At 36.1% G+C, this 19086-nt stretch overlaps 1 protein-coding gene across 31 annotated transcripts in view; it reads left to right on the top strand.

Moving 5' to 3' along the window:
- Clasp2 (cytoplasmic linker associated protein 2) overlaps positions 1-19086 on the top strand; it is a 206657-nt gene that overhangs the window by 2212 nt on the left and 185359 nt on the right. For all 31 annotated transcript variants that reach the window (XM_074074091.1, XM_074074087.1, XM_074074085.1 and 28 more), the window contains exon 2: positions 14120-14198. In XM_074074091.1, the coding sequence (XP_073930192.1) occupies positions 14120-14198 (79 nt within the window). The remainder of the gene's footprint in view (positions 1-14119; positions 14199-19086) is intronic.

Here is a 19086-nt window from a genome sequence, read left to right as displayed (position 1 = left end):
AGATACCATGTCCTCTTATCTATTCAAGGGTATTGATCCCTCAATTCTTTCTCCTTTCTGAATCACTGAAAGTTATCCTTTTAACTAAATTCTATAGTATGAAAACTTTTCTGAAATTGTTAGGAAAGGACATTCTAATTAGCCTGTTATTTGGGTTTTATAAACTAATCTGTCAGAGGAAGGTAGCATTTTTAAAGTGAAGATACAATACAACATCTTTCACTTATTTTTAAAACTCATAGGTTTTGTTTTGTTTTATTTTGGAGCAGTACTGGAGTTTGAACTGAGGGCTTCATACTTGCTAGGCAGGTATTCTACCACTAGAGCCACACCTAGCCCTTTTTTGCTTTAGGTATGTTTCAAATAGGGTCTCATGTTTTTGTCCCTGAGGGGGTTAGCCTTGGACTGTGATCCTGCCCAAGTAGCTAGGATTATAGTTGTGTGCATAATACCTGATCCTTATCATAGGAATTTTTGAACATGCAATTAGAATTTTACTTAAATTGTACTGACCAAAATGCAGTTTTTCTTTGATTTGGTAGTACTTTAGAATTTGAATGTCTTGATAACCATTGCTTCAGCACATTGGAGTGTTACCTGTATGCTGGGTATTGTTTGAGCAGCTGTGAACAAGACAAGCAAGGCAACTGGCGTGATGGTACACACCTGTTATCCCAGCACTCCGACATTAAAGCAGGAGGCTAAGAATTATGAATTTGAGGCCAGCCTGGGCTACATAGCTAGAGATCTCAAAAAAAACAAACAAACAAGACAAGCAAGGCTCATTCATTATTGATCACCTAGCCTGTGCATATCCTTACTGTTCTAGGCACTGCGAATGCAAAAGTGAAAAAAGGGCAGACATCTTGCCTTTGTGGACTTACATTGTAGTGGAGAAAGAAATAAGCAGGATAAATAAATAAAATCTGTAGCATGAACTGGGCGCTGTTGTCACACCTGTAATCCTAGCTACTCAAGAGGCAGAGATGAGGAGGATCATGATTCAAAGCTAGCTTGGGCAAATAGTTTGTGAGACCCTATCTTGAAAATATCCAATATAAAAAAGGGGCTGGTGCAGTTGCTCAAGTGGTAGAGTTTCTGCCTAGCAAGCATTAGCCCTGAGTTCAAACCCCAGTACTTCAAAAAAAAAAAGACGTAGTATGTTAAATGTTGTTTAGTGGTCTGGAGGAAAAACAGGGAAGGGACTAGGAAATGTTCAGCGGGATTCACATGCTGGAATTTTAAAGTTATTCATTGAAGATCTATTTAATCGGGTAGTTTATAGAAGATGGGAGAATGAAATCCTGTTCCATTAGAAGAAGGTAGATGGATATACAAATTATATGATATTGGCTAACATGCTGTAAGTCAGTGTGATGCAAAAGAATGAGGATAAGAAAAGACTGCAGTTTGGTCAGTCGATAAAGTAAGGTGATGTTATGTGCAGACACTGAAATGTAGAAATGAGAACTGATTCAGACAAAGGTTGCAGTTAATTCAGAGGACCTAGTTTGAAGAAGGGTAGCATGGCTAGAGTTTAAATGAGTGGGGTGTTTACAGAAAGAACAGTTATATAGAATTTTATTCTATGGAAGAGGGGTTTATATGGGCAGGGGCGGTCCTTAGTGGAGGGTAGATTGTAAAGGAACAACTGAAGATGCAAGATGGTAATGGTGGCAAGGACTGGTTTGGTAGCAGTGATAGTGCTGAGAAGTAGAAATCTAGGATATGATTGATGGGAGGTCCAATAGGACTTCTTTGGATTGGGTATGAGTGTTGAGAGAAACAAGAGAAATTAGGGATAATGAATTGCCTTGCTTAAGCAATAGGATAGCTGGGGTTGTATTCCAGAATGGAGAAGACTTAAGAACAAAACAAACTGGGTGAAGGAAGGTTTTGATTATGTTAGGTTTGAGAAAGTTGTTTAACATCAAAGTTGAGATGTTAGACAGCTTGGGTCTTAAGTCTGTGGAGAAGTTTTAACTGGAGGTTAAGTTTGGGAACAGGAATATATATAATATATATGCTTTAGCATTTGACTTTTGTTAAGGGCAGTCTTGCAATTTCAGGAGTCTTCAAAATTTTAAGCAATATGATACAGTTTCCCTCAAAATGCTTTTAAATATGATAATCACCATTTAAAGAGTGCTTGGGGAGTCTTAGGCACTGTCTTAAGTGCTTTATTTGCATTATATCATTTCATCTTTAAGATGACCATAGGAAATCTATACTATTATTTTCTTCCTTTTGTAGAAAAGCTGACATAAATATCTTGCCTTAGGTCATAGCTAGCCCTGGTAAATTCGTAGAGGAGTACTTGAATCTCCGGAGATGGGGATATCTGTACTCCTTTCCTTTTCCTTCTCCTTTTTTTTGGGCAGTACTGGGGTTTGAATTCAGGACCTCACACTTGCTAAGCAGGCACTCTACCAGCCCTTTCTTTTCCTTGTAAGTTTCTTTGGTTTCTTCCTACTTGTTAGCTCTATTTTCAGTTTTGTACATTATGAGGATTAGTAGCATTTATATTCTGCGTACAACCAAATTGACTCTGAAAATGGAGAAAACAATAAATAGCATTTATAACTGTGTAGTGCTTGGCTAAATAATGTGCTAGTATTACACATCTTCTGGGAGTCCAAAAAATCATAGCCCATTTGGCATTCTTAAGGATAATACTTCCCAGTGTCATCTCAGTTACGTTTCCTATAAGTTATCACATTCTTAAAATTTACCAATTTTTAGTTAGTAAAGAGTGAGGCTTGCCTATTCATTAATGTATATGGATCTTGCCTGTGCCTCGTATTTGCTATGTTGAATAAGCGTCCAGGTTATTTTTTAACACTGTCCTTTATATTGTCATGTTGTGCATATGCATGAGAATTTGTCTAAGTCAGTGATTTTCAGTCTTGTAAGATTCAGTGTCCTCTTTTTGTTGTTGTCAAGACAGGGTCTTGCTATGTAGCCCAGGCTGGCCTCTAACTCACGATCCTCCTGCCTCAGCCTCCCTGCTGGTATTGCAAGTGTGCACTACCATACCTGGTTTCATTTTCCTGTTAATGCTCCGTTTACGATGTACTCAATACACATAATTTTTAGGAATCCCTCTAATGTCCTAAGTGTACTATATAGGAAAATTACACATAGTTTATAATGAGATAGCATATATAGTCTTCCTTTAGTATCAACCAGGGGAATTGGTTCCACACCCTTCCTCCCTTGGATGTTAAAATCCACAGAGGTTCAAGTCCCTTATAAAATGGTGTAGTATTTCGGTATAAACTATATGCAATCTCCCGTGTACTTTAAGTAATTTCTAGATTACTTATCATGCCTAATACAATGCAAATACAATGCATATAATAGTTATACTATATTGTTTAGGGAATGACAAGGAAAAAAGTGTGTATATGTTTATCAGAGAGCCAGTATTTTTTTTTTTTTTTTGAATATTTTCCATCTGAGGTTAGTTGAATCTGTGGATGCAGAACCCTTGGATATGGAAGGCTGCCTGTATTTCCAATGTAAGTATGCCAGCCTGAATAACAAAGAAGACACCATGACAGCAGCAGTAAATGTAATTGCTGTAATGCTATCACTACCAATTCAGACCACTACAGATGTGTGGTTATTGGTGATTGAGACTTTGAAAGACATTACTGTTGATGATTGTGATATTCTGTGGTTCTAAATTCTGAACCTCATTTCTTTAGTGTATCAAATTAGAGTTTGACTACCCGTCCCAATCCTGACATTCATTGTATAAAGCCTAGACTGGACGTGAATTTGTGATTTTCAAACCTCAGTCTCTCAAGTGATTACAGGCATGCTCCACCATGCCTAGCTTCATTAGGCTTTTAATTGTCCTACATTCCCTTTTGACTGAGCTAAATATCATAGTCAATCATTAATCATACCCTTATATTCTTTTTTTTTCCCTTTCAGTACTGGAGTTTTATACTTGCTAGGCAGGCATTCCAGCACTTGAGCCACTCTGCCAGCCCTTTTTTGTGTTGATGCTTTCAAAATAGGGTCTCACGAGCTGTTTGTGCTGGCTTCTAACTGCTGTCCTCCTGACATCTGCCTCCTGAGTAGCTAGGATTAGAGGTATGAAACCACTGGTGCCTGGCTTATGTTCATTCTTAATTCTCATCTGTCTTCTAATTCTTGCTTTATGCCTTTATTTGATAAAATGCAATACAGGTTAACTCAACATTGCCTACCACATACTTGCACCAGAGCAACTGAAGATGGATGGAGAAAAACACAAAACCTCTTTAACTGTTTTTTTTTTTTTTTAACTCCTAGACTTTAATTTGTCTCTTAATGCTCCTGACAATCATACTGTATCTTTTAGTTCATTTACGTTTTCACTTAAACAACTATTTTACATTTTTTTCCTTTCCCCTCAGACTTATCATTATCTCTTCTTCCACTATCAGTTAACTAAGACTTTGCTTCCTACTTCACTGAAAAAGTGAAGGAATTAAAATCTCTTCTCCCATTACTGTATACACTCATCTTCCAGCAATTTACACCCCTGCTGGGCGTTCAGAATTTGTTGGATCAGGAAATGAAAACATATTTATTCCTTGACTTATCTGTTTCATTCCTGGAAAACTAAAATACTAAAACCATACAAAATAAGGGATGGTGGTTACATTCTAGGCTCACATGATTTCAAACATTGATCTACTTGAATACCTGCCAGCAGGGCTACCAAGAATGGTCATCTATCTGTGGACTGCATCTGTAGGTAGATTGTGCATCCATTATTCCTACGCTCTATGAGAACCATTGTTCCATTCTAGAAGTGGAAATCATTTGGTCTTATTTCTTGTCTATCTCATTCTACTGAGAGTTAATCACTATCTTTAATTTTAAGTCACTTGAAGGTGCGGATTCTGGTTCATGCCTATAATCCCAGCACTTAGAACGCTGAGGCAGTAGGAACATGAATTCGAGGCTAGCCTAGGCTACATGGTGAGACCCTGGCTCAAAAAAAGAAAGGAAAATTTTGATATTTTGCTTAAAGTTTCTAACATTTGTAGATAGTTGAATTTTATACATAGAATCTGTTCATATTTGCCCACTTGCTTAGTCAGTTACTCTATAACATTCTTCCACTAATTTTCTTAGAATTTACAATTTTGTTTTGTTTTGTTTTGTTTTTAGTGATGGAGACTGAACCCAGGACCTAGCACATGCTAAGAACTGAGCTACAACCCTAGCCCTACTAATTTTCTCAGATACTCCAAGTTAATTTTGTGAAAAAAAAATGCTAGTAGCCTATATTATTTCTTACTGATGGAGGGAGCATTGTAGGAGTTTACTTGTTAGGAACAACACATACCTTTTTTTCTGCTCTGTCTGTTGTGGAAAATCATTGATTAAGCTCATGTGCTTCCCAGGTGTCAAAAAACTTGTCTGGTTTTCAGACTTTACAAGGAAAGTTCTTAGTTGTGATTCTTAAATGTGCTGTAGTCATTACTATCTCATGCAGTTCCTTAGCTCTATTGTTGATTGACAGTATTTCTGATCTAAACTAGTTAGAAGATTATACATTTTATTGAATTGAAACTGTAGCTAGGGTGTCAACTTGTATGTGAGTTTGTTGACATCAGATTACTCAAATGTGTTCAAATACTTGTAATGTATAGGTGAAGAGGGTGAGAAAGGTTGGGGTAGAGGTGGAGGGGAATGGAGAAATGATCCCAGGGTTCTGAGACTTCTCAGGATTAATAGCATTTCATTAACATTTTTTATTTATTTTTGAGACGGTCTGGCTCTGTTAGCCCAGGCTGTCCTTGAATTGCTATCTTTTCTGCCTCAGCCTCCAGAGTGCTAGAATTACAGGTGTGAGCCATGACACCAGCTTTTATTAATTTTTTAAAATTTGAGTTTTATGATTTAAAAACACCCTAAAATTGAATCTTGGCCTTAGTCCCCAAATTGCTGTTAGAGATTTTGTTTTCCTGCCTGTTAGAAAGTACATTATTCTTTCCTTTAAGGAGAAATGTCCTACCTTTCATGTTTTAAGGATTGTAAGCAGAGGCATTTGAGTTCCTCAACAATGTATACTCATGTGAGTAAATGTAAAAAACGATAAAATTTTTTTTTAAATGAAGGGTTTTGAAAAATATTTAAAAGTATACAGAAAAATAAATTCAACCATAATACTCATATAGCCCATTGCCAGTCCTACTCTCTCACTTTGACACAAATCATAGATGTCATTTTGTTCTATCCATAAGACTTTCTAGTCTAGTCAGGATCTCAAAGATAAGTGCTCTTTAAAAATAAACCACCATAAGTTGGGTATGGTGGTGCATGCTTGTAGTCCCTGTACTTGAGGTCCTGAGGTAGGAAGGTCACAAGTTGGTGGCCAGCCTGGGCTACAGATCAAGACCCTATCTCAAAAAATAAACAAACAACTCCCCTTCCCCCATAGTATAACCTCAATGTCATTTTCACAGTTACTAAAACAGTAATTCCCTGATAGCATATATCCAGGGTTCAGAATTCCAGTTTTTAATTATTTTAAGCAAAATCAAGATCCAAATAAGATCTATACATTGTGATTTGTTAATATGAGTTTTCTGTTGCTGCTGTAACATAACCATACACTTAGCTAGTAGTTCTTGAGATTAGAAGTCTGAAATGGTTTTCACTGGGTAAAATCAGGATTGTATTCTTTCTAGAGATACTAGGGGAGACTTTAGGAGAGAGTTTTCTAACTTCTAGAGGCAGCCTGCACTCCTCAGCTCATGACATCTTTTTTCATCTTTAAACCCAACAATGTAGCATCTTAAAAACTTACTTTCTGGCCAGGCACTAGTGGCTCACACCTGTAATCCTAGCTACTCAGGAGGCAGAGATCAGGAGGACAGCAGTTTGAAGCCAGCCTGGGCAGATAGTTTGCGAGACCCTATCTTGAAAAAAACCCTTCACAAAACAGGATTGGTGGAGTGGCTCAAGGTGTAGGCCCTGAGTTTAAACCCCAGTACTGGGAAAAAAAAATTCTCTCTAACCTCTGCTTATATCATTACCTCTCTTCTGACTCTGATAAAGTCTTGTCCTTATGAAGACTCCCTCTTATAAGGACCCTTGAAATAAACCCACATATGTGTGGTCAACTACTTTTTAGTAAAGATGCCAAGAATACAATAGGGAAAAGATAGCCTTTTCAATTAATAGTATTGGGAAAACTGGATGTACATATACAAAAAAATGGAATTGGACATTTATCTTACACCATACACAAAAAGTAAAAATAAAACTTAAATATAAGTCCTGAAACTGTAAAAACTCTTAGAAGAAAACATAAGGGGAAATTTCTCTGACACTGGTATTAGCAAAGATTTTTCTGGATTTAACACCAAAAGCACAGGTAACAAAAGTCAAAAAAGCAAGTGGGACTACATTACACTAAAATGTTTCTGCACAACAAAGGAAACAAAGCAAAAACAATCTACTCTGGGACAAAGTAATTGCAAAGCATGTATTTGTCAAGAAGTTAATATCTCAAATATATGAGGATCTCATGTAACTGAATAGTAAAAACAAGTCAAACCACCCCCCCAATTCAAAAATTGGTAAAAGATTTGAAAAGATATTTGCCAAAAGAAGATGTATAAATGGCCAACAGGTATATGCAAAAATGTTCAACATCATTAATCATCAGGGAAATGCAAATAAAAACCATTATGCAATACCACATCAAACCTGTTAACAGTGTCTTCTTGTCCAGAAGTCAGATGTCTCATCAATAAGTGTAGGTGAGAATATAGAGAAAAAGGAACCTTTGTATACTGTTGATATGAATATGTTAGTACAGCCATTATAGGAAACAGTACTGAGATTTCTCAGAAAAATTAAAATAGACCTACCATATGATCCAGCAATCCCAGTTCTAAGGCTATGTATACTTAAAGGAAATAAAATCACTATTAAAGAGATTTGTACTCTCACGTTCATTGAAGCATTATTTATAGTAGCCAAGATGTGGACACAACTTACATGTTTATCAAACAGATGAGTGCATAAAGAAAATGTGATATGTACACACACAGGGACATTATTCATCCTTTAAAAAAAGGATGATAATGCCTGTAATTCTAGCTACTTGGAGGCAGAGATCAGGAGGATCATGGTTCAAGGCCAGCCTGGGCAAATAGTTTATGAGACCCTATCTTTTGAAAATATTCAACACAAAAAAGGGCTAGCAGAATGGCTCAAGTGGTAGAGTGCCTGCCTAGCATTGTGAGACCTTGAGTTCAAACCCCCCAGTACTGTCCAAAAAACAAACAAAAAACTGTTACTTGTGGCAACATGGATCAACTTGGAAGACATCTTACTAAGTGACACACAAAGACAAATCGCATGATCTTATCACATGGAATCTAAAAGACAAAAGTCGAACTCAATAGTAACAGAAAATAGAATGGTAGTAACCAGGAGAAATGGAGAGATGTTAGTCAAAGGGTGCATGTTTTCAGTTATAACTAAATTCTGGATATTTAATCTATGCTGTGGTAACCACAGTTAGTAATTTATTATACACTTGAAATTTGCTAAGAAAGTAGGTCTCAAGTGTTCTCACTGAAAAAAACAAAAACAAAAACAAAAAAAACCACCAAAGAACAAAGGATGATTCTTGTGGTACATTGGGCCTGGGAATATTCAGGGTAAATTTTCCCTCTCAAGATCGTTAATCACGCTGCAAAGTCCCTTTTATCACATAGGATAAAACATTCACAGATTCTGGAGGTTAGGATGTAAGCACCTTTGGGAGATTATTATAACTCTGCTACCAGAGTTAACATATTTGTTAAGTCTCATTTAATTCATTTTCTCCTCTTAGGAAACACATAAAGTCTTAAGTCTTTTTTTGTGATGTTAACAGCCACTGATGTTTAATGTACAGATCTGTTAATTCATTAGGGTTTGTAAAATGGTGATGTTCTATTCTGTCATTCCTTCATTTATTAGCTGGAATACTTTAAAAGACAAACTTCCCTCACTTAAAATTGTTTGGTTACCCAATGGTGTATCATCATATCTCTGATTCTGACTCTAATTCTTGACCACCTCATTGTAAAGAATGGCAGATCTGCATAGAATGGCAGGTATGTTAATATGATTCTTCCCTTTTAAAAAAAATACTAATTGTGAAAATAATACGGTTTTCTAGTATCCCTCTATGTTAACCAAATTGTTTTGATTTTCGTATCATGAACTTGTGTATTTAAATATGACTAATGTGTTTTAAGACAATGCAGTTAATATCCCTTTTGATATTCAAACTGTCCTATCTTGGCATGCCCTTAGTAATGTCATCTTTGCTATGTGATCTTACAAGATATTGTATTTAAACTCTGGCTCCTTTTAGTAGGATATGGTATCTAGAGACGATGATATGGTGTTAGTGGTACTCATTACTGGTTTGGTCATAGTTTCTAGATTTTCTTTGACGGGCAGAGTTAGATTTTATTTTAATTTTAAAGAAAGAGGGGCTGGAGGTGTGGCTCAAGCAATAGAGCACCCGCCTTATAAGCACAAGCCTTGAGTTCAAACCCAAGTATCACACACACACACACACACAAAAAGATAATGGATTCAGGACTACAGTTTTTACTTCTTACTCTTCTGTCTGTATCTCTGTCAACAATAATATTTCTAGAAAACAGTTCACAGTTTCTTTTTGGCAGTTTTGCCTTTATCCCAGTGGAGGTATAAAGTCAAATAACTGCATTTTTAGGTAACTAAGAATAGTCTTTGTGTGGTTATACTACTAACTGGATATAAATTTAAAGTGGTTTGTTTTATTTCATTTTCAAAGGGCTGGGGATGTAGCTTGGTGGTAGAGCAGTTGCCTAGCAGTGGGCAAGATCTTGGGTTCAATTCCCCAGCACTGCAAAAAAATAAAAAGGACCACTTTTACGATTCCCAACACTGTAAAACACTTCTCATTTTTAATAACTTTTAATGTAGTTTTTAGGTTTTACATTTATATCTCTGATCCATTTTTCTTAATTTTTTAAATAATGTGATATACGGGGTAAGATTTGTTCTTTTTGCATGTGGATGTCTAATTATAATATCATTTGTTGAAAGTCTTTTTCCTTCATTGAATTGCCTTTGCACAGAACAGAAAACATAGATGTTCTGGTCTATTTTTCACTCTCTTTTCTGTTCTGTCGAGTTACGTGTCAGTCTTTTTATTAATACCTACCTACTGTCATATTACTATAGTTTTATATTAAGTCTTGAAATTAGGTAATTTGATTAGTTTTTTGTTACTCAATTTTGGTATAGGTAATCTAATTCATTTACCTTTTCATATATATTTCAAGATCAGCTTGTCAGTTTCTACAACCAGTCCTGATGGGAGTTTGATTGGCATTATATTTACTCTCTAAAAATAAATTCTGGAGCTTGAAATCTTTATAATATTGGGTCCTCTGACCGATGAACTTGGTATATCTATCCATGTATAGCTTTTTGTTACCTTCATTAGCATTTTGTAATGTTAGCATGAATTTTAGCATGAATTGTTGTAGTCCATATGTAAGTATTTTGTGGGTTTTGTCAGTTTGAAATCTTTATAATATTGGGTTCTCTGACCGATGAACTTAGTATATCTATCCATTTATAGCTTTTTGTTATCTTCATTAGCATTTTGTAATTTTAGCATGTAGATTTTGAATTGTTGTATCCATATGTAAGTATTTTGTGAGTTTTGTTAGTTTGTCAATGGTACTATGTTAATACATTTCAGTCCTTAGTTGTTGAATGCTAGTAGATAGAAACACATTTATTTTTTATCTTATTTTGTATTTTGAGACAGGGTCTCCCTATGTAGCCTAGGCTGATTTCACTTGAGATCATCCTGTCTCTGCCTTCCAAACTGTGAGCCACCACTGAATTGATTTTTTGTTTTGTTTTGTTTTTTTGTGGTACTGTGGTTTGAACTCAGGGCCTCATGCTTGCTAGGAAGGTGCTCTACCACTTGAGCCACTCCACAAGCCTGCAGTTGATTTTTTAATAACATGACTTTCCTAAACTCATTAGTTCTAGTATCTGCTTTAGAGTGTCAATTATTTTTTGTGATTAAACATATTTTAAGTTTTTAAATATTTACTTTAATTTCACCTATATTTCCCAAAAATATACTTATTTCTTTGTGTTGATCTTAGTCTGCTGTTGTGTACTTTTTGCCTAAAGATTTTCACTTAACATTTCTTTTTTCTTTTTTGGTACTGAAGTTTGAACCTACACCCTGAGCCACTCCACAAGCCTCTTTTTTTTTTTTTTTTCCAAAGGGTATTTTCAAGATAGGTTCTCATGAACTATTTGCCTGGGCTGGCTTTGAACCATGATCCTCCTGATCTTTGCTTCCTGAGTAGTAGGATTATAGCTCTGTGTCACCAGGGCCCGGCTCTCAACATTTTTTATAATGCAGATCTTCTGTAATGAATTCTATCAGATTTTGTTCATTTGAAAAGTCTTTATTTCTCCATTACTGTTGAAGGGCATTTATACTAGGTACAGAAGTATGAGTGGATAGGATTTCTTTCAGTGCTGTGAAGATGTCACTCAGTGTTTCCTGATTTACTTTTTTTGGCAGAAGTTTTCTGTGCTTGTCTTTTCTTTCTTTTTCTTTTCATTGATTTTAAGATTTTCTTTTCTTTTGATTTTAACACTTTGAATATCATGAGTCTTGGTAGTTCTTGGAATTTCCCTTTTTGCAGTCCTCTGAGACTTTCAGGTTTTTTGATTCTTTTCATTATTTTTATCAAATTCTTAGCCATTTTCTCTCTAAATGTTTTTTGCCTTGATCTTTCTTTTCCTCTGGCATTCCTATGGCATATATGCTAGACAGCTTGATATTACTCCATTGTTCTTTAAATACTATGAATCCTCTCCCTCTTCTTCCCTTTTTATGTTTTAATTTAGGTAATTTCTATGAACCTCTCTACATATTCACTAATAATTCTTTTCTTCTCTCTGGCAAACCTATTGATGAGCCCATCAGAGGCATTCTTAATCCTTTTTGCCACTTTTTTAATAAAGCACATTTTATGTTTTATCATTTGCATTTGACTCAGGATTTCCAGCTCTGTGTTAAAATTCCTCATTCATTCACGCGTGTTGCCTGCTCTTTTCACTACAGCTTAACACAGGAATTCCTGTTATTTTAAATTCTTTGATGGTTCAGACCTATGGTATATCTTTGTATTTTGTTCTGTCGATGGCTTTGGTCTTGACATTAGGATCTATTGTATCATTGTGGTGCTCCCCCACCCCCCACACACAAATTGTGTATCTCATAATTTTTATTTGAAAGCTGGAGAGTGTTCAAGAAATTTGAGACTAAGTTAAATGGTACTTTTGTTTGGAAATGGCATGGTTTTTCTGCTAAGCTTGTAGTATAGAACTGTATAATCAGTCTAGTCTGGTTGAGTTAGGTTTGCATATTGCGGTTACTATAGTTACTTGTAGTTCATATTTGCTCTAGGTTCCTCTATCACTGGATCAGTTTGATGGAAGGTGTTCTGCTCCACCCTACACTTTAGGCCTTCCCTGTTTTCCCTATGCTTCATAGAAGCCTCTCCTCCCATCCACCTTCTCCTTTACCCTGCCATGTTCCTGCTCTTTCCTGTGTGGTGGAAAGAAGCCTGTTGTTTCTTATACTGTGCTTACTAGCCTGGTTGTGAGGAGTGGAGTTATTCTATTGATTTTCTGGTCTAGATTGAGTCTTAGGGGTTCTTTGTTCTTGAGTCTTGGTCTTCATCATTGAGTCCTTGAAGATTCATCAAAGAACACTCCCCCAACCCCCAAACCTGCAGACCTTTAATTATTTGGGTGGAGGATGGTTTTCTGTTTCTTCATTAAGGTAGAGAGCTGTGTAATCTTTTTCCTTTCCTCTACAGCAGTGGGTTTTACCCATGCCCTAGGGGTAACAGTGTTGGATCACCTTCCCTCGGTATTTCAGACTTTTCTTTTCCATACAACAGGGTACTGGAAAAATGTGTACCTTTCCTGCCAGGTCATCTGCTCCCTCCCCCCTATACCTGTACCACCGAGTCAGTCTCTTGCCCAGTCTTGCCCAGCCTTCAGTCTTAATCATGACTATGGATGTTTGTGGATTAAGCTTGCACCAGTGGGTGCAAACTTGAGTCTGCAAGTGGGTACAAACTCTGCTTGTGTCTGTGGCCACTAGAGATTGTGCATTTTCATACTAGCCTATGCTCAGTTATTAACAGTTTGTTAAATACAGCTAAATTTTCTTACCTATTTGTATTGTAGCTTCATTTCCCCCCTTGCTGGTTATTCTACAACCTCAGCTTTCTAATACATTCAAGAACAATTATGATTTTTTAGATTATTGGCTTTTTCTAGGGAGTAGAATGATGTTTTTCCAGTTGTTCTAGACAGAAGCTCAATTCCTTTGTAATTAAGAGTACTCTTGAATTTTTAATTGTTTCACTTAGGAAACATTTTAAAGTTAAAGGCAAGTTGGTTGCAAGTATAGTCAGTGAACGCCTGTGTAACCTTCACCTAATTTACCATTTATGAACTTTTTGCCAAATATGCTTTGTTACTATCTTCCGATAAATTTACAAAGTATTATTATTGAGAATAGGGTACCTCAGCCTCCTGTGTAATCCTGAATACATCAGTCTCATTTTTTAAAAACTTGCTGATACAACCATGTTAAAAGTTACATGCTGAGGGAAGGGCGGGGTGGTGCCCTGTAATCCTAGCTACTTGGAGGTAGAGATCAAGAAGGGAAGATGGTGGTTCTATGCCAGCCCAGGCAAAAAGTTAGTGAGACCCCATCTATACCAATAAGCCAGGCATGGTAGTGTGAGCCTGTGATCCCAGCTATGGGGAGGTATAGGTAGGAGAATCATAGTCTGATGCCAGCCCCTACCCAAAAAATAACTAAAGCAAAAAAATGGGCTGGTGAAGTAGCACAAATGGTAGAGCACCTGCCTAGCAAGCATGAGGCCCTGAGTTCATACCCCAGTACCACTAAAAAAAAAAAAAAAAAAAAAGCTGATATTAAAATACGCATCAGTAATTTGTACTCATTTGCATTTCTTTCTGTCTGTAGGTATCATTATTAGGATTGGAAATTTTAAGTGCCTTTGTGGACAGATTATCAACACGATTTAAATCCTATGTAGCAATGGGTAAGTTAACCTCACTTATTTAAAAATCATTGTTGAGTTTGATATAGCAGCAGCTTTTTTCTCCCTAGTTTTGGTTGAACAGAATTAGTTCTCTATAAATTTTAAAATGTAGTTATGTATAACCTAGAGATTGGCTACGTAGTGTATTAATTTACCCAAAGATTTTAAACCTATTTGAATAAATAGTTCTTTTGAGGTAAAAAACTAAGAAAGCAACAAAACAAAACTTGCTAAGTACTTCTAATAGATGTTTCCTTCACATTTTCAGTTTTTTTCTGTATCTTTACTGTTTTGTAAAACAACATTTGTACTATAATTTACATGAAATGGGAAGGACCAGTTCTTCCACTGCTGGTCTGTTCGGACCAACATTTTATAAGATATAATCAAAATAAATTGTAGCAAAATGAAATGAAAAAAACAAAACCCTACTTTTGTTTGGTTCAGTTTTGATTTTGGTGTAGGAAGTTGAACCCAGAGCCTTTTACATACTAAGCACGTACTCTACCACTGAGCAAAATACTGCCTGCATCTCAATATTTTTATTATTAGATTCAGCAAACAAAATTACTTTGGTTAGATTGCTTCAGAAACATTTCATAAATACCACTTTCTTTATCAGTTTGTAGACTGGTCCTGAGCTGCTGGCCGTACCCTGAGTAGCACGCACTTCAAGTATGTTTGCTGTACGGTCAACATACTAGTATCATCTTTGGATAACAGTTAGGATTACATAGTTTGCTGTGGCTTGTTTTGTAAAACTGAGTGACTTTCATAGGCCTTTTGGAATACTTTGTGAGTGAGTTTGTTATTCTATTACATAGCAACATACAGACAATAACCTTGAATGTTAATGATTTTCTTTTGTGGATTAAGTTAATGTCTCATAATGTCAATGTATTGTCACACTTGTTTGCACGTATGTTTGGTCATCTTTTTTATTCATGGTTGATACACCACCAAATTCTGTCAGTTCTTTCATTTTCTGCAGAAGCATCTAGTAGTTTTCTCCATCTTTATTATTTTTATTATTTATTATTATTAATCATTACTTAGTTCTCATTCGTCCTCTGTATTAAAATCTTTGAAGAGAAGATTTTTCCTGTCAGTCTTTTGCTTAAAATCCTGTAGTAGATGTTAAAACCTAAGCTCTAAAACCATATTTTATTTGCTTATGCATTTTCTTAAAGTACTTGGAATCAATGTTTAAAGTTGAATTTTTGCATAAGCATTCCTATTTCTGACTTTGAGAAATTGACGTATGATGTGGCATCTCTGAGTTTATTAAGGACAATGAAGGTCCCTCAAAGTGAAAACAATATTGACTAACAGTAAATGTACAGAAAAAGTAGGATAATTTGTGTCAGGTAATAGGAAAAAAAATTTTTTTCCTTTGGTGAGACTCAGGGCCTCACGTCTGCAAAGCAGGTGCTCTACCAGTTGAGCAGATCCTCCAGCTTTGTAACTGTCCTCGTGATCTCAACCTCCTAAGTACATAGGATTACAGATGCCTAGCTATTAGAAAATTTTTATCATAACTTTCTACCACTTACTGAATGCCTACTTTTTACTCACTTACTGAGCCTATGTACTTTTACACATACAGAACTTATCTTGTCATTCTTTTTGATTTGGAGAATGTAACACTTCCTCAAGATAGGCATTGTATCTGTGTGCTGTCAAAGAGGTAAAGCCCTGGACTTAATCCCAAAGTTAGCCTTCTTGTTTTAGCACTGTCACAGACCTTAGCTAAATCATGTTAGGAGTCTCTCTGTAAAAGGAAGGAATTGAATTAAATTACGTCCTAATGGGCTTCTGCAACATGAATTTGAGCAATAAAGTTTTGTTTTGATGCACTTAGACTATTAAGTATCATAGATAGTTTTAAAAAATGCCCTTTTATATTAGAAGTGAAGAAATGTTTTAGGAAAATTGAGAGTCATGTTCAGTTTTAGATACCATTCCAAAAATGAGTATGGGCTCTATTACATAATTCTTAAATATGAAATCCATCTACTCACATATTAATATCAAGCATTTTAATTTTCTTTTGTGACTACATATATTATAGAAAAAATAAAATTTTCCAAATCAAAAACTATATAATTTACATTTAACACTGATCATTACTCCTGGTTTTTATGGTAACTGAATTTAATAAAGGATTACATATCTTATTTTTTGAACTCAGGGCTTTGCCTTTGCTAGGCAGGTGCTTTGCTCTGAGCCCATTTTGGTATAGGTTATTTTTGAGGTAAAGTCTTACATTTTTGCCCAGGGTTGGTCTTGGACCTATAGCCTCCCATAGAGCAGGGATTACAGAAATGAACTACCATACTTGGCTTATTTGTTAAGATGGGCTTCATAACTTTTTGCCTGGGCTGACCTTGATCCATGATTATCCTCATCTTCACCTCCCAAGTAGCTGAGATACAGGTACAAGCCACTGTGTCTGGCTTTATTTTGCAATTTTGTTGACATTTCATAGCATCTTTTAAAGTTTTTTTTTATTATTGTACAGGGGGTACATTGTGACATTTACAAAAGTTCTTACACTTATCATAGTTGAATTCACCCTCTCCATCATTCTCCTTTATCTCCCTCCCCCCAACTTCTGGAACAGGTCTCATTTTTCCATTTTCATACATTAGTACATAATATCTCCACCATATTTGTCCTCCTACATTCTTTCCTTATATCCTCCCCCTCCTACTTATTTTACAAATTTTAAGCATAGATTTTACCCAAAATGGTATGTTAGAAGGACTATTAGAATAGTCAGGATACTCTATCATCAGGTTTGCATCTTGGAAAATGGTTTTATATCTTGTCCAATGCTAGGAGAATAAAATACACTAACACCTACACTTCAGCCTTCTGTGTTTCACTTCCCCAATTTGATCTGATAGATTGATTCATTCGTTTAACAAATTCTTGAGAGCCTACATAGTGAAAACTAAGAATGTCATCTGTTCATCATATTTAATGATGACTCAGTGATCGTTATATTGTATGTGGATCTTTAGGGGTGGTTGCCAACACTTCTAAATGCTTAGAAAGTCTCCTTCCCGTCCTCTCCCTAGTCATGTGCCTCATGGGTCTGGTGTCCCTCCTTAGTATAGGCAAGGAAACTGAAGTTTGGGGACTTTGAAGTTTACTCAGTTGTGTATAATTAAGGACTAAGAGTCTAATCTCATTCTGTTTAACAGGGATTTATCTGTCCAGTCATTCATTCGTTTATTTATTTGTTTGTTTATTTACTGAGACAGTCTTGCTCTGAGCCCCAGACTGGGATTATAGGTATGCATCATTACACCCAGCTCAAAAAGGGATTTCAATGCAAAAACAAGAATTTAGTTTAATGGCTATAATATTAAATTTATGTAGTGTGAGATGTTTGTTTATATTTTATAAAATGACTTTTAAATATTGAAATGATCCCCTATTTGGGCCAATATTTGAATTTTCTTTTTGAAATTAAATTCTACCTCTTAGGAAAAGAAGTATCTTTTTTCCACTGTTTTTACATGGTACACACACACACACACAAATACACACCCCTCAGTTTATAAGTCAACCTTGTGTAGGTTATTTAAATTCTGGTTTCACTACCTGCCATTTGTGTGATTTGGGCAAGTTACTCCATCCCTTTGGGTCTTCTCTGTTAAGTGACCTACTCTATTCAGAAGGATTGTTGTGAGGAGTAAGTAAGATAATTCAGTGCTTGCTACAGAATATCTAACACTTGGTGTTTACTTTTATCTTGTGCTATTCTGGAGACCTAGTGGGCCTATAGCCATTTTTACAAGTATTGGATAATTCCTCTACTGTTAATAATATATCCAAGCTGGATGAGAAAAGTTTATATTGTTCTCTCTGACTGAAGCTTCCAGTGTTTGATTCCCTCCCTACCTCCCTCCCTGCCTCTCTCTTCTTCTTCTTCCCTCTTCCCTCCTCTTCCCCAGGATGCTGTGGACTGAATGCAGGGCTTGCATGTATTTGGCAAAGGCTGTACCACTGAGCCTATCCCCAGCCCTACCCAATCTTCATTGCCTCTTAATGAGGCTTTGATTTTTATGGTGAGGACTGTGACATTTTTGTTTCTTTGAGACAGGGTTTTGCTTTGTAGCCCAGGTTGGCCTCAAACTTGTGACCCTCTTGCCTCAGCCTCCTGAGAGCTGGAATTACAGTTTGGACCACTACACACAGCTTCAGGGCTTTGTTTTCTTGCACAATCATTTTTTCACCTAAGCTATCTATTACTAACAAGACAAATATCACTTTTCTTGATTTTATTTCTTTCTACTTTCCTTGTTAAAAATAGACCTAGGCTTCCATTGCTTCAAGAGAAAGGAAGGCCATTTAACTGTAATGCCAGAGAAACAAAAAATTTCTTTGCATGTGAACCTGGAAGATGATAAGCACACAAGGGAGGTATGAGGATAGGTAAGACACCTAAAAAACTAGATAGCATTTGTTGCCCTCAACGCAGAGAAACTAAAGCAGATACTTTAAAGCAACTGAGGCCAATAGGAGAAGGGGACCAGGAACTAGAGAAAAGGTTAGTTCAAGAAGACTTAACTTAGATGGTAACACACACGCACAGGAAATCAATGCGAGTCAACTCTCTTTATAGCTATCCTTATCTCAACTAGCAAAAACCCTTGGTCCTTCCTATTATTACTTATACTCTCTCTTCAACAAAATTAGAAATAAGGGCAAAATAGTTTCTGCCGGGTAGTGAGGGGGTGGGGGGGAGGAGGGGGTAAGGGAAGGGATGGGGGAAAGGGGAGAAATGACCCAAACATTGTATGCACATATGAATAAAATAAAAATTAAAAAAAAATGGAAGATGATAATAGTGATAGTAGGTGACATATGATAGAGC

The sequence above is a fragment of the Castor canadensis genome, chromosome 5, assembly GCF_047511655.1.
Source record: "Castor canadensis chromosome 5, mCasCan1.hap1v2, whole genome shotgun sequence".
Lineage (NCBI taxonomy): Eukaryota > Metazoa > Chordata > Mammalia > Rodentia > Castoridae > Castor > Castor canadensis.
This window is presented reverse-complemented; position numbering and strand designations above follow the sequence as displayed.